Raw genomic sequence first — 13,771 nt, 5'->3', positions numbered from 1 at the left:
CATTGATGGAAGAAATTGGAATAAATAAATGGAAAGATATCCCATGCTCATGGATTGGAAGAATTAATACTGTTAAAATGTACATACTACCCAAAGCAATCTACAGATTCAATGCAATCCATAACAAAATTCCAGTAGCATTTTTCATGGATATAGAACAAACAATTCTAAAATTTGTATGGAACCACAAAAGACCCCAAATAGCCAGAGCAATCTTGAGAAAGAAGAATAAAGTTGGAGACATCATGCTTCCTGATTTCAAAATCCCTTATAAAGCTATAGTAATGAAAACAGTGTGGTGTTGAAATAAAAATAGACATATAGATAAATGGAACAGAGGAGAGCCCAGAAATAAACTCATAGTATATGATCAATTAATTTATGACAAAGGAACCAAGAATATAATGGGGAGAGGACAGTTTCTTCAATAAATGATGTGGGGAAAACTGTACAGCCATATGCAAAAGAATGAAGGTGGACCACTATCTTACACCATATACAAAAATTAATTCAAATGGATTAAAGACTTGAATGTAAGACCTGAAACCATAAAACTCCTAGAAGAAAACATAGACATCATGTTCCTTGACATTGGTCTTGGGAATGATGTTTTTTAGATTTGACACCACAAGCCAAGGCAGCAAAAGCAAAAATAAATAAGTGGGACTACATCAAACTAAAAAGCTTCTGCACAGCAGAGGAACCATCAACAAAATGAAAAGGCAATCTACTGAATGGGGTAAAATATTTGCAAACCACATCCAGTAAGGAGTTAATATCCAAAATATAAAGAACTTGTACAACTTAATAGCCAAAAAATAAAAACCCCGGTCTCATTGAAAAATGGGCAGAGGATCTGAATAGACTTTTTTTTAAAGAAAACATACAGATGACCAACAAGTACATGAAAAGATGCTCAACATCACTGATCATCAAGGAAATGTAAATCAAAACCACAATGAGATATCACCTCACATCTATTAGAATGGTTATTATCAAAAAGACAGGAAATAACAAGTGTTGGCAAGGATGTAGAGAAAGAGAACCCTTGTGCACTGTTGGTGGGAATGTAAATTGGTGCAGCCACTAGGGAAAACCTCAATTTATTGAGGTTCCTCAGAAAGTTAAAAATAGAACTACTGTATAATTTGGCAATTCCTCTTCTGGGTATTTATCTACAGAAAATGAAAACACTAACGCAAAAAGGTATCTGTACCCCTTTGTTCATTGCAGCATTATTTACCATAGCCATAGCCAAGATAAGAAAATAGCCAAAGTTCCATCGCCAGATGAATGGATTAAGAAAATGTTGTGTGTGTGTGTGTGTATAATGGTATATTATTCAGCCATAAAAAAGAAGGAAATCTTGCCATTTGTGACAACATAGATGGACCTTCAGGCCATTTTGCTAAGTGAAATGAGTTAAACAGAGAAAGAAAAATACCATGTGATCTTACTTATATAAGGAATCTAAAACAACAACAACAAATCCCCCCAAAAGCCCTAAAACCAAAGTCATAGATTCAGAGAGCAGAGTGATGGTTGCCAGCAGTGGGGAAGTGGGAGATGGGTGAAATGGATATAGGGTGTTAAAAGGTACAAACTTCCAGTTATAAATAAATAAGTCATGGGGATGTAATGTACAGCATGGCAACTGTAGTTAGTAATCCTGTATTGCATATTTGAAAGTTGCTAGGAGAGTAAATCTTAAAAGTTCTCAACACAACAAAAAAAATTCTGTAATTATTTGTGGTGATGAATGTTAACTAGACTTATTGTGGTGAGCATTTTGCAGTACATACAAATATTGAATCATTATGTTGTACACCTGAAACTCATATAACATTGTATGTCAACTATACATCAATAAAAAATTCCCTTTTTTTCTCATTAAGAATTTGTACTAGCAGTAAATTAATCATTTACAGGGTTAGCATTACAGGTGCAGGGATATCCCAGCTGGAATGCAAGGGAAAGGGGTGATGCTTCAGCAGTAGCAGAGCCAGGCTGAAGAAAAGGAAGCTAGAGTCGCCCTCCTTACCCTCCACCCCTCAATTTTTCCTCTGGTTTATTTAAAGCTTTGCTCCTGCCCCAGGAGCTGATTTAACCTTTCCCCCTTCCACCTGAAGGAGATTGTAAGTACAAACTAATTTTTATTGCCTTTTGCCCATGCAAAGCCCACGTTTCGGAATTTTTAGGTCCTTTCTCCTCCCACTTGGTAGAGAGCACAAAAACCAAGGACATCACCCAGGCTGCACCTTTTTCTCTTGCTTTACTCAGCACCAGAATTGCAGCCAGGGGATCTAGAAGCCAGTTCTCCTGGAGTTGAATGTATCATTTTCAAATCCCATAGGTAACTTTACCTCGCCCAACAGAAAGCAGTTCAGCTGCCATTTTGTACCATAGATGAGTCCATAGCCACCCAAAATTAATCATCTCCCATCCCAACCTTTCATAATTCCTTTTTCCAAGCAATGCTTTCTCCATATTTCAGTAAGTCAGAGATCATTCTAGTGAATCCTGCTGCTAACACCAACTGTGTTGGGGGTTTCCAAGACCATCTCTAGGTACAGTGATTTGCTAGGAGGACTCACAGGACTCAATGCATAGTCATTATCATGATATTATAGCAAAATGATAAAAACAAAAATCAGTAAAAGGAAAAGGCACATGAGGCAAAGTTTGGAAGAAACCAGGTACAAGCATCCAAGAGTCCTCTCTCAGTGGAGTCAAACAGAATATGCTTAATTACTCCAGCAGTGAATTGTGACAACACATGTGACATGTTGTCTACCAGGGAAACTCATTAGAGACTCAGGTTTTTACTGGTGGCTGGTTGTATAGACACACTGTGCCTATCATGTACCAAAAATCCACACTGCCAGAAGGAAAGCAGTTGTTCAGCATAAACCACATTGTTTGTACAGTGGGCACAGAGAGCCATCCTTAGTTCTGGGAATTGTGGGAACCCTGTCAAGTTCCAAGATACCAGCCAAGGGCCAACCTTGTAAGCAGGGCTTTCCAAGGATAGAAGTCTAAGCCCTGCTGTGTTAACTCCTTTCTCCATACCATGTAGGAGTCAGTGTATGGTAAGTTTAGAAATGCTTGAGATCTCACCCCCTGGAAAGCTGAAGAGGACAAGGCTCTAGCTCAAGTCTTTGTCTCTTTTTGTGCTATCTGTGTAACTCTGTTCAGATCATTCCAAATTTTGTATCAGCCCAATAGTTTTCCTCCCTTCTGTTGCAAGAGAGGCCAACCATAGATCTGCACAGTCAGGCGATTTTTTAAATCTCTTTCAGGCTTTAGTATCGACCTGTTAACTTTTAGTCATGTTTATGCCAATTTTTCTAGGCTTTTCTGAGCCTGGCCTCTTTCTCCTTCCTTTAAGTAGAGTGCTGTAGCCACCTACTTACAACCTTATTGCTCTGGATTTTTCTTTTATAGCAAATCTACTGTTCTAGGATTTCTAAGAAACCTTCCCATTTCTCGTCTTCAGTGGTCTATGGGCTATGTAGCTATCCCCCCACGTGGAGATTATTTTATCCCATATCTCTGAGCCACCTGGTCTCTAGCCATTCTAGTTGGGCCAAGTAATTTGCCCTCTCAGCTTTTGTGACTATAAACAATATGGCCACTGAGATATTGGCCATTCCAACTCAGTAGTTTTTCTGGTGTAAAGCTTCCAGTGGGTTTATTTACCACCTCAGTGGTGGCCCAATCAAACTATTTCTGTTTTCAAAAGCTATGGTATCTGTATGAGTCACATACAGCTAGTTAAAATGGCAATATTTTCTGAGAAAAACTTATAGGCAGAGTAGCAGCAGAACACATGTAATATTCCAAGCTCTCATCTTGCACAGTGAACGTTTGGGCTAGAGACAGCTCAATAGATGATGGAAAGTGCTCTAGGGGAAGGAGCCTGTCACATACTAGTTTGTATATCTATAGAGCAGTGGGGAGGGGTGCAGGGAAAAATAGATTATTCTGGAACTATGAAACTCCCTGATGAGGGGAAAATAGATGTATTGGAAAAAGAGCATGTGGAGGGAGTTTGCTTTCCAATATTTCAGGTATCAGTGAAAGATTTTGTTTGAAAGTCTCTGCCTAGCTACAGAGCAGGGAAATGATATCCACTGAGGCCATTCAGGAGAAAACATGTTTATCATCCTCATTAACCAATAATTTTGTTTTTCTACTGTTAGAATAGTTTTCCTTTTGTTCCATATAATTTCCTTATAGTTTAAATCCTATTTCTAATTAGTTCAGTAATAACAATAGCTGTTATTTGTAACTAGTCAATGTTGTCAGTGTAAGATTTATTTACACATTTAAAAACTATTTCTAAGTAGTCCACTAGCCTTATTTTTACTAGCTGAAATAATTCCAAATATTTTAACATTTCATTTGTTCAGGGTGTTTTTTTTTTTTTCCTGAGGAAGATTTGCCCCGAACATCCATTGCCAACATTCTTCTTTTTGTATGTGGGCTACAACCACAACATGGCCTCTGGCAGAGAGTGGTATAGGTCTGCGCCCAGGAACTGAACTTGGGCTACTGAAGTGGAGCATGCGCAACTTAACCACTAAGCCACTGGGGCCAGCTCTCATTTTTCCAGGCTCTTAATCATCTTGTTTTTTTACTGAAACTTTTCAAATTTTTTGAGTTTCTTTTTAATTGAGGAGCCTAAAACTGGTCAGTATGAAGAATTTGACCAGTGATAATTATAGTTTTCAAAACTATCAAAATATTTATGATAGTTTTTTGCTTTTATTTTTGCATTATCTATATTGAAAATTTTCTATAAAATTAATTTTTAGAATCATTTTAGATTGTACTATATTGCACACTTTGAATTCTAGACTTTTTGTTTTCTTGTATATATAAATGCATTCCACATCTTATATTATTGTAGATATTGTATTGTATTATATTATATTATTGTAGATAAGAATATCAAATCCATTCTCCTCTATATTTTCATTGATAATTAAAATTTCAGTATATACATCAATACTTGCAAGAGACTTTTTTTTTTTCCTAAGAGGGAAGGGGAATGGATTAGGCATTGTGTTGAGAGTTTAGAAAATGGATGGAGTTCATAAGGAAAGCTCCTGCAAAAGAAGATCTTGGAACAGAAAAACAACAGGACAGGTTGGACAGTAATCCAAAAGCAATCTTCCGTTTTGCCTGAGTGACAGTGTATTAAGAGGGATTATGAGGTGTCTGTGGTGATATGTGTAACAGATTATGGTCTTGTACGTCTATTTGCAAACAGAAGAAGATTTATTCTTTATACCACTTCAGTGCTGTTGAAGACTGTCATTGGAATGCTGTCAGCATGCTTATCTCAAAGCTGTTAAAATACACACTCATAATTATACTATATACTATGTTGTAGCGTTTTAACATGGAGGGGTGGCTAGAAAGAATCTAACATGGACAACGAATTTAGAAAGACATAAATATGTTTAGGTTGTTCATCATTTACCAAAGAATGGGGATAGGGCAAGCCATTTGCTTTATTGTTATTTTCTGTGTGAATTTAGGATGCCTTCCATAGCCTTTCCATCGTCTTTCTCCCTCCTCCTTCTAACCCTCCTCCTCATGTTCTTCTTTTCTTTTATCATCCAAACAAACAGCAGGGCTTGGAAGTATACTATCCCACTTCTTAGAGATATCACTTTGGCTAAGGTGAGCTTGAATACAGTACTGCTTGCATACCTTTCGAATATTTTTCTTTCTTATCCCCCCTCAGCAGAAGTATCACCGTGTTATACAATGGTCACTTATGATTGTGGGAGATAATAGAAGTGGGATTGCTTGAGTGTGGGAGTATGGTTACAAATTAACTTTGTATTAGTATTTAAGGAACTGTTCTTGAGATTGCCACACATTTTCTCTATTGTTATAATTTAGGATCATTTGCCTGTGTAGAATCAAGTGGTTAATGATATCCCCTAATAAACATTTCAAAATCTTTAGAAGTATTTTGCTTTCTACTTGTAGCTCTGTGGTAATGTTAGTGGCAGGAGTGATAATTTGTGTGTGGTTGTAGGTATGATTGTAAAAAACCATCAATTTATATCATGCGCTTAACATTTTTTTATGCTTCAATGGCCTAATGACAACAATCCTCTAGGATATGTCTTCAAAAATGGTCTCCAGAAGAGTGTTAGACTATTTCGTAACTAGTCATCTTAAATTCAAATACCTAAGAAACTATTAAATCATGTTTGAGGATGAGATGCCATTCTTAATTTAGCACAGGCTATTAATTCACAGGCACCTATTCTCTTTAATATTGGAACCCATTTTATAAGGCCACTACAAAAGTTTTTTATTATAAGTTATGTCTTTTTTTTTTTTTTTTTTTGGTGAGGAAGAATGACCCTGAACTAACATCTGTTGCCAATCTTCCTATTTTTGCTTGAGGAAGATTGTCCCTGAGCTAACATCTGTGCCAATCCAGCTCTGTGCCAGTCCTCCTCTATTTTATATGTGGGATGCCTCCACAGCATGGTTTGATGAGTGGTGTGTAGGTCTGTGCCCGGGCTCAGAACCCACGTATGCCAGGCTGCCAAAGCAGAGCATGCAAACAACCACTAAGCCACCAGGTCAGCCCCAGTTACATGTCTTTTTAGCCATCAACTATCTTACACTTTTATTCTCAGAATTGACCTCCCTCCCATCCCCATTTTTTTAATAGTCCAAAGTCTGGTGTTTGAAATTCATCCTAAACTAACAAATGCAGGATTGGTGGCAATGGTTACATTTTAAAATTTTGCATCTGTGAGACAAAAATTCAAATTATTTTATATACTTTGCAATGAGCCTTGGGCAAATTATATTAACTTGAGTAATAGTTGTTTAAAATGAAGAACCATCAAACTCTGTTGCATTTGGTAGGCCTAGGAAAGCTTTGTTAAATTCTACAGAAGATGGGTAGTTTGACCATTAGATTGTCTAAACTGGAATGCTAGGACAACAAGCATAAACTGAGACTGTGCAGGCAACTGTGACATATGATTACCTCAGTTCTGGAACCCTGAAAGCTGACCCTTTGCCAATTGGTGGAGAATAAATACCTCTTACCCTGAGGAAAAGTAACTCAGAGCTTGGGAATTGATTCTAGTGGAAGACAGTGATTTTTAATGTCAAAACGTCTATAAAGGGATTTTAATTTTCATTCTGAAATGAAATTGTGAAAAAATAACTTTGGGATAAATGTGACTAAAGGGCAACCTCCAAACCATCTTGCGCTCTACTTTGGCCGAGAAGACTTTGTTGTTCTGTGGCTGGTTATGACCTTGAATAACTCTTATGTTAAGTATTTCAAATGTTACTTAATTCTGTGTATATTATCTTCAACTTGTTATGTAGCATCAATTTCATATTTGCGTCACCATTAATTAATGAATAATTATAATTGTTTAATATTCTTGTAGATTATGAAAATCATTCTTCAGTTACAAATAAAAAATGTTCTTCACATAATCTAATACCAGATATTTTGTAATTCTAAAGCTCAGAGAAGAAAAGGGCTAGCCCTGCTATTTCAGATCTTTCACAGATCCTCAAATCTCAAGATGGATCAGCTTTTTCAAAGAATGCCAATGAAGTTTTTGCTGATGAAGACCCATCCCATATACTTTCATCAGAGACCCATGATAAATCATTTGCAAGAGTATTATCAAGCAGCGAAACTCAAGATTCACTGCCTTCCAGAACATCAATCAAAGAAATTCAAAATTCACCTTCTGCCAGAACATTGCTTCAAGGGAGTGAAACAGTGACAGCACCGTTTATTTCACCCACTGTTGTTATTAAAAGAAAGCCAATGGGTAGTGATATCTCAAAGGTAATATATAGAACAATAACATAAAGCTATTTACTTTAAATTGCTAGACTCCTTCAATATTTTGAATAAATTTTAATTAAAAATTCATCAACATTTTCTTATTTAAAGGGAATAAAAAGTTTGCATTTTAATACCTGTTTTTATTTAGGATGTTTACAGTAATATTTGGGAATCAAAGTAATATTTTAACATAAAAAAATTTTCATCTATATCGACAAAGAAGCTGTGGCTTAGATTAGAGTTTTAATGATAAATTAAAAGATACACAATTCCAACCGAGACAGGGAAATTTTCATTTCATGTTCATCTACAAAAAATATTTTTATACAATAAGGTACTTATGAAAGCAAAGCCATTTTGAAATAATTTTGTTTAAACAAGATCTTGAAAATTATCAGAATTGCTTTTGTTAAAATGGTATTTAATTAGGAAATTCTTAGGGCAAAAATGCTAGGAAAAAGGGAAATGATAAAAAGGCTACATAGTTGACATATATTCACAATATATAGAAGTTGTTAAAGTAGCCTTATAAAAGTGATTTTGTAAGCCATTTGAATTTGTCTAGAGATTGAATCAGACTAAAATATAAATCTAAACTAGAATCATAATGAATAATTCTTAACATGATTTATTTGGAATTATTTATGAGGGAGAATTACAATATTGCTTGAGTTCCCTCCACACTATTAAGTGTTACCAAATGCCTCTCAAATCCATTAATTGTTCTTATTTTTTTTATAAACGCAGGAAATAATGAAAAGTAAAATGTTTCTGCAATGACATTGTAGATATGAATAAAAAATTGTTCTCTCTCTAAAAGAAGGTAGAGTTCCATGATATATAGTTTGTAATTACTTATTATAATTTTGTTATTAAGGCTGATGTTTTAGAAGAGAAATTACAAAGTAATATTGAAAAGCAAACTTCCCAAGAAGCAACAGAATTTCAAGGTAAAAATGTTTTCTGTTTCGTAAAATAAAAATGTAAATGATTGTGTGTTCCTGTGGTGTAATTATAAATAACTGAAGAGAGAACATTATTATAGAAATAATTCCTTAGACAGTCATCAGATAATATAGAAATATATTGACCAATATGTAAAAATTAATTTGGTGAGTTAATATTATATTACGTAGGGAGTCTATTTCAACTAAGATCTGTGTAAAAAGGGAAGTGATAGCTTTGCCTTGACCAAGTAACAGTGTTTGGCGTTATGAATTCTTAGCATAATATTATACCAAAAATTCATCAAGATATGTCAGGAAAAAATATGTTTTGTGATATAAATAATATTTTAGCTAGATTCTTTAGGTGTTTGATGTATGTTTTAAAATGATGATGAATTTGTTCTTCATTTCCAATGTAGATAGCTTTTATAACCAACCGTATCTTATTGCATTGGGCTGAACTTTCAAAATAAAATTAAATGGTTGTGATATAGAGTGCAGGAGCATCACTCTTCTATTGTGCTTTGAAAGGAGAGTGCACAAACTGTTTCACCTATGATGATTGGTTGTCTGAGATAAATATTCCTTATTAAGGCCAGGACATTTTCTGTTGTTCAAACTTTATTATGAATTTTTAACGAGCAGTTGAGCTGAATTTAATCAACTGACTAAAAAATTTTTTTATTGTGGTAAAATATATATATATAACATAAAATTTGCCATTTTAATAACCTTTAAGTGTACAATTCAGTGACGTTCATTACATTCACAATGTTGTACATCTATTTCTACAACATTTCATCATCCCCAAAAGAAACTCATTAAACAAATGACTCCCATTTCTGCCTTCATCCAGCCACTGGTAACCTGTAATTTACTTTCTGTCTCTATGAATTTGCCTATTGTATTTCATAGATATGAAATCATACAATATTTATCCTTTTATGTCTGGCTTATTTCACTTAGCATAGTGTTTTCAAAGTTCATCCACATTGTAGCATGTATCAGAATTTCATTCCTTTTAATGGCTGGATAATATTTCATTACATGTGTATACCACATTTTGTTTATCCATTCATCTGCTAAAGGACATTTGGGTTGTTTCCACCTTTTGGCTGTTGTAAATAATGCTACAATGAACATGGTGTTCATATCTGTTTAAATCATATCATGTCTGTTTAAATACCTGTTGTTAGTTGTTTTGGGCAGGAGTGTAATTGCTGGATCATATGATAATTCTAAGTTTATCCTTTTTCAGGAACTGCCCAACTGTTTTCCACAGTTGGCTGCATCATTTTATATTCCTACCAGCAATGTACAAGGTTACACATCCTTGCCAACACCTGTTTTCATTTTTTAAAAAATTATGGTCATTCTAGTAGGTATGAACTATAGTGCCTTGTAATTTAGATTTGCATTTCCCTATTTGCTAAAGATGTTAAGCATCATTTTGTGTACTTATTGGTCATCTGTATATCTTCTTTTTGAAAAAATATATATTCAATTCCTTTACCCATTTTTTTTTAAAGTTGTTACATATTGACCACAGTGTAGATTCTCAGAGTAAACTTACTAAAACAGACATCTGATTACATTCCTCCAATTTCCCAAACCTCTTGTGTTTTCCCATTGCCTTTTGCAGTCTTACTGCCTTTACCCATTTTTTAATTGGGATGTTTGTCCTTTTATTGCTGAGTTGTAGAGGCTATTCTGGATATTCTTGATATTAAAGCTTTATCAGATAAATGGTTTAAAAATATTTTCTCTCATTCTATAGGTTGTATTTTCACTTTTCTTGATAATGTCCTTTGATGCATAAGGTTTTTAATTTTATGAAGCCCAATTTATTTATTTCTTCTTTTGTTACTTGTGCTTTTGGTGTTATATCTGAGAATCCATTGCCAAATCCAAGGTAACAGAGATTTACACTTATGTTTTCTTTTAAGAGCTTTATGGTTTTAGCTCTTATATTTAGGTGATTGATCTGCTTTGAGTTAATTTTTGTATGTGGTGTGAGGTAGGGCTATAACTTCATTCTTTTGCTTGTGGAAATTGAGTTATCCTCACACCATTTGTTGAAGAGCCTCTTCTTTTCCCACTGCATTGTATTGGTCAAAAATCAGTTGACCATATGTATGGGTTTATTTCTTTGCTCTCAGTTGTATTCCATTGGTATATATGTCTATGCATATGTCAATATGACACTGTTGTGATTTACTGTAACTTTGTAGAAAGTTTTGAAATGGGGAAGTATGAGATCTCAAACTTTGTTCTTTTCAATATTTCTTTGCTATTTGAGACCCCTTGCAATTACATATGAATTTTAGGATCAACTTTTTCCATTTTTGCAAATAGGCCTTTGGGATTTTGATAGAGAATGCACTGAATCTGTAGATTGCCTTGAGAAGTATTGCCATCTTAACAATAATAAGTCTTCCAATCCCTGAACCCGGGATGCCTTTCCATTTATTTAGGCCTTATTTAGTTTATTTTAACAATGTTTGATAGTTTCCAGTGTACAATTATTGTAACTCCTTGGTCAATATTATTCTTAAGTATTTTATTCTTTCTGATGCTGTTGTAAGTAGAAATTTTTCTTAATTTCATTTTCAAATTACCCATTGCTGGTGTTTAGGAATGCAACTAATTTTTCATGCTGATCTTGTATCCTGAAACTTTACTGAATTTATTAACTTTAATATTTCTGTGTGAGATCTTTGGGATTTTCTGTAGTATACAGGATCATGTCATCTGTGAATAGAGATACTTTACTTCTTCCTTTCCAAATTGGATACCTTTTATTTCTTTTTATTTTCTAATTTCTCTAGTACAATGTTGAATAGGAGTGGTAAAAGTGGGCATCTTTGTCTTGTTCCTGAAATTTGGGGAAAGCTTTCACTCTTTCACCATTGAATGAGATGTTAGCTGTGGGTCCACAAATGCCATTTATCATGTTGAACAAGTTCCCTTCTGTTCCTAGTGTTCTGAGAGTTTTTTCTTTCTTTTCTTTTCTTTGTTTGATGAGGAAGATTAGCCCTGAGCTAACATCTGTGCCAATCTTCCCCCATTTTACATGTGAGATGCCACCACAGCAAGGCCTGATGAGCGGTGTGTAGGTCCACACCTGGGATCTGAACCCACGAACCCTGGGCAGCCAAAGTGAAGAACATGAACTTAACCACTATGCCTCCGGGCCGGCCCCAAGTTTTTTTTCCTCATGAAAGGGTGTCAGATTTTGTCAGATGTGTTTTCTGTACCAATTGAGATGGTTATGTAGTTTTTCATTTTTGCTCTATTAATGTAGCATATTACATTGATTTTCTTACGTTGAAGCACATTTGAATTCCTAGGATAAATCTCATCCGGTCTTGGTATATAATCCATTTGATATGTTGTTGGATTTGATTTTCTAGTATTTTGAAGATTCTTGCATCTATATTCATAAGGGATATTGGTCTGTAATTTTCATTTTTTATAATATCTTTATCTGGCTTTGATATCAGGATAATGTTGGCCTCATAGAATGATTTAGAAAGTTTTTCCTACTATTTTATCTTTTGGAAGAATTTGAGAAGAATTGGCATTAGTTCTTTTTTAAATCTTTGGTGGAATTTACCAGTGAAGCTGTCTGGTCCTGGACTTTCCTTTGTTAGGAGTTTTTTGATTACTGATTCAATCTCCTTACTAGGTATAAGTCTGTTCAGATTTTCTCTGTCTTCATAATGGTAGGTTTGCATTTCTAGGATTTTGTCTGTTTCATCTGGGTTATCCAATATTTTGGTGTACAGTTATTCATAGTATTCTCTTACAATCCTTTTTATTTTGCAAAATCAACAGTAATGTTCCATCTTTCATTTCCTCTTTTAGTTATTTGAGTTTTCTCTTTTTTTCTTAGCTAATCTAGCTAAATGATTGTCAATTTTATATTTTAAGAGCCTACTCTTGGTTTCATTGATTTTCTCTACTGTTTTTCTAGTCTCTATTTCATTTATCTCTAATCTTTATTATTTTCTTCCTTCTGCTAGATTTGGGTTTAGTTTGTTCTTCTTTTTCTAGTTCCTTACAGCGTAAAGTTAAGTTGTTGATTTCAGATTTTTCTTCTTTTTTAATGTAAGTGTTGACAGCTATAGATTTTCCTTTTAGCATTGATTTTATGGTACCTCATAAGTTTTGGTATGTTGCATTTTCATTTGTCAAGATGTTTTCTAATTTCCCTTGTGATTTTTTGTTTGACTTTTTGACTATTTAAGAGGGTGTTGTTTAAATTCCACATACTTGTGGATTTTTCAGTTTTCCTTCTGATATTAATTTCTAGTTTGCTTCCATTAAGACTTGTTTTGTGGCCTAATATGTAGTCTATCTGGGAGTATGTTCCATATGCACTAGAGGTCCAACAGAACCCACTAGGGGTTCTGTTTCTTTTGTGTGCATATGTTTATAGTTGTTATATATTCTTGATGAGTGACTCTTTTATCAGTATATAATGTCACTTTTTGTCTCTTGCAATAGTTTTTGACTTAAAGTCTGTCTTGTTTGATATTAGTAAAGCCACCTGTATTAGGATTCTTGAGATAAAACAGAGCAAATAGGATATATTTATTTATAGATAGATAGATAGAGATAGATATAAAGAGGAGAGTCATTGTAAGAATTGACTCATGCAGTTATGGAGGCTGAGAATTCCCATGACTTGCCATCTGCAAGCTGGAGAACCAGGAAAGCCAGTGGTATAATTCAGTCTGAGTCCAAAGGCCTGAGAATTGGGGGGCTGATGGTATAAGTTTTAGTCTGAGTCTGAACTCCCTACAACCAGGAGTGCCAATGCCAAGAGCAGGGAAAGGTGGATGTCTCAGTTCAAGCAGAGAGAGAAAATTCACCCTCCCTCTGTCTTTTTATTCTGTTCAGGCTCTCAGTGGATGGAGGATGCCCACTCACATTGATGAGTGACATTTTTTACTCAGTCTAC

At 34.6% G+C, this 13,771-nt stretch overlaps 1 protein-coding gene across 1 annotated transcript in view; it reads left to right on the top strand.

The window, feature by feature from the left end:
- The window catches only part of CCDC7 (coiled-coil domain containing 7), a 432,318-nt gene that overhangs the window by 175,761 nt on the left and 242,786 nt on the right, over positions 1-13,771 (top strand). The window contains exons 17-18 of the mRNA XM_070500835.1: positions 7,525-7,861; positions 8,736-8,808. Coding sequence (XP_070356936.1) covers positions 7,525-7,861; positions 8,736-8,808 — 410 coding nt within the window. The remainder of the gene's footprint in view (positions 1-7,524; positions 7,862-8,735; positions 8,809-13,771) is intronic.

The sequence above is a fragment of the Equus asinus genome, chromosome 29 (assembly GCF_041296235.1).
Source record: "Equus asinus isolate D_3611 breed Donkey chromosome 29, EquAss-T2T_v2, whole genome shotgun sequence".
NCBI lineage: Eukaryota > Metazoa > Chordata > Mammalia > Perissodactyla > Equidae > Equus > Equus asinus.
Note: the sequence above shows the minus strand (reverse complement) of the source record. Positions and strands in the feature narration are given on the sequence as shown.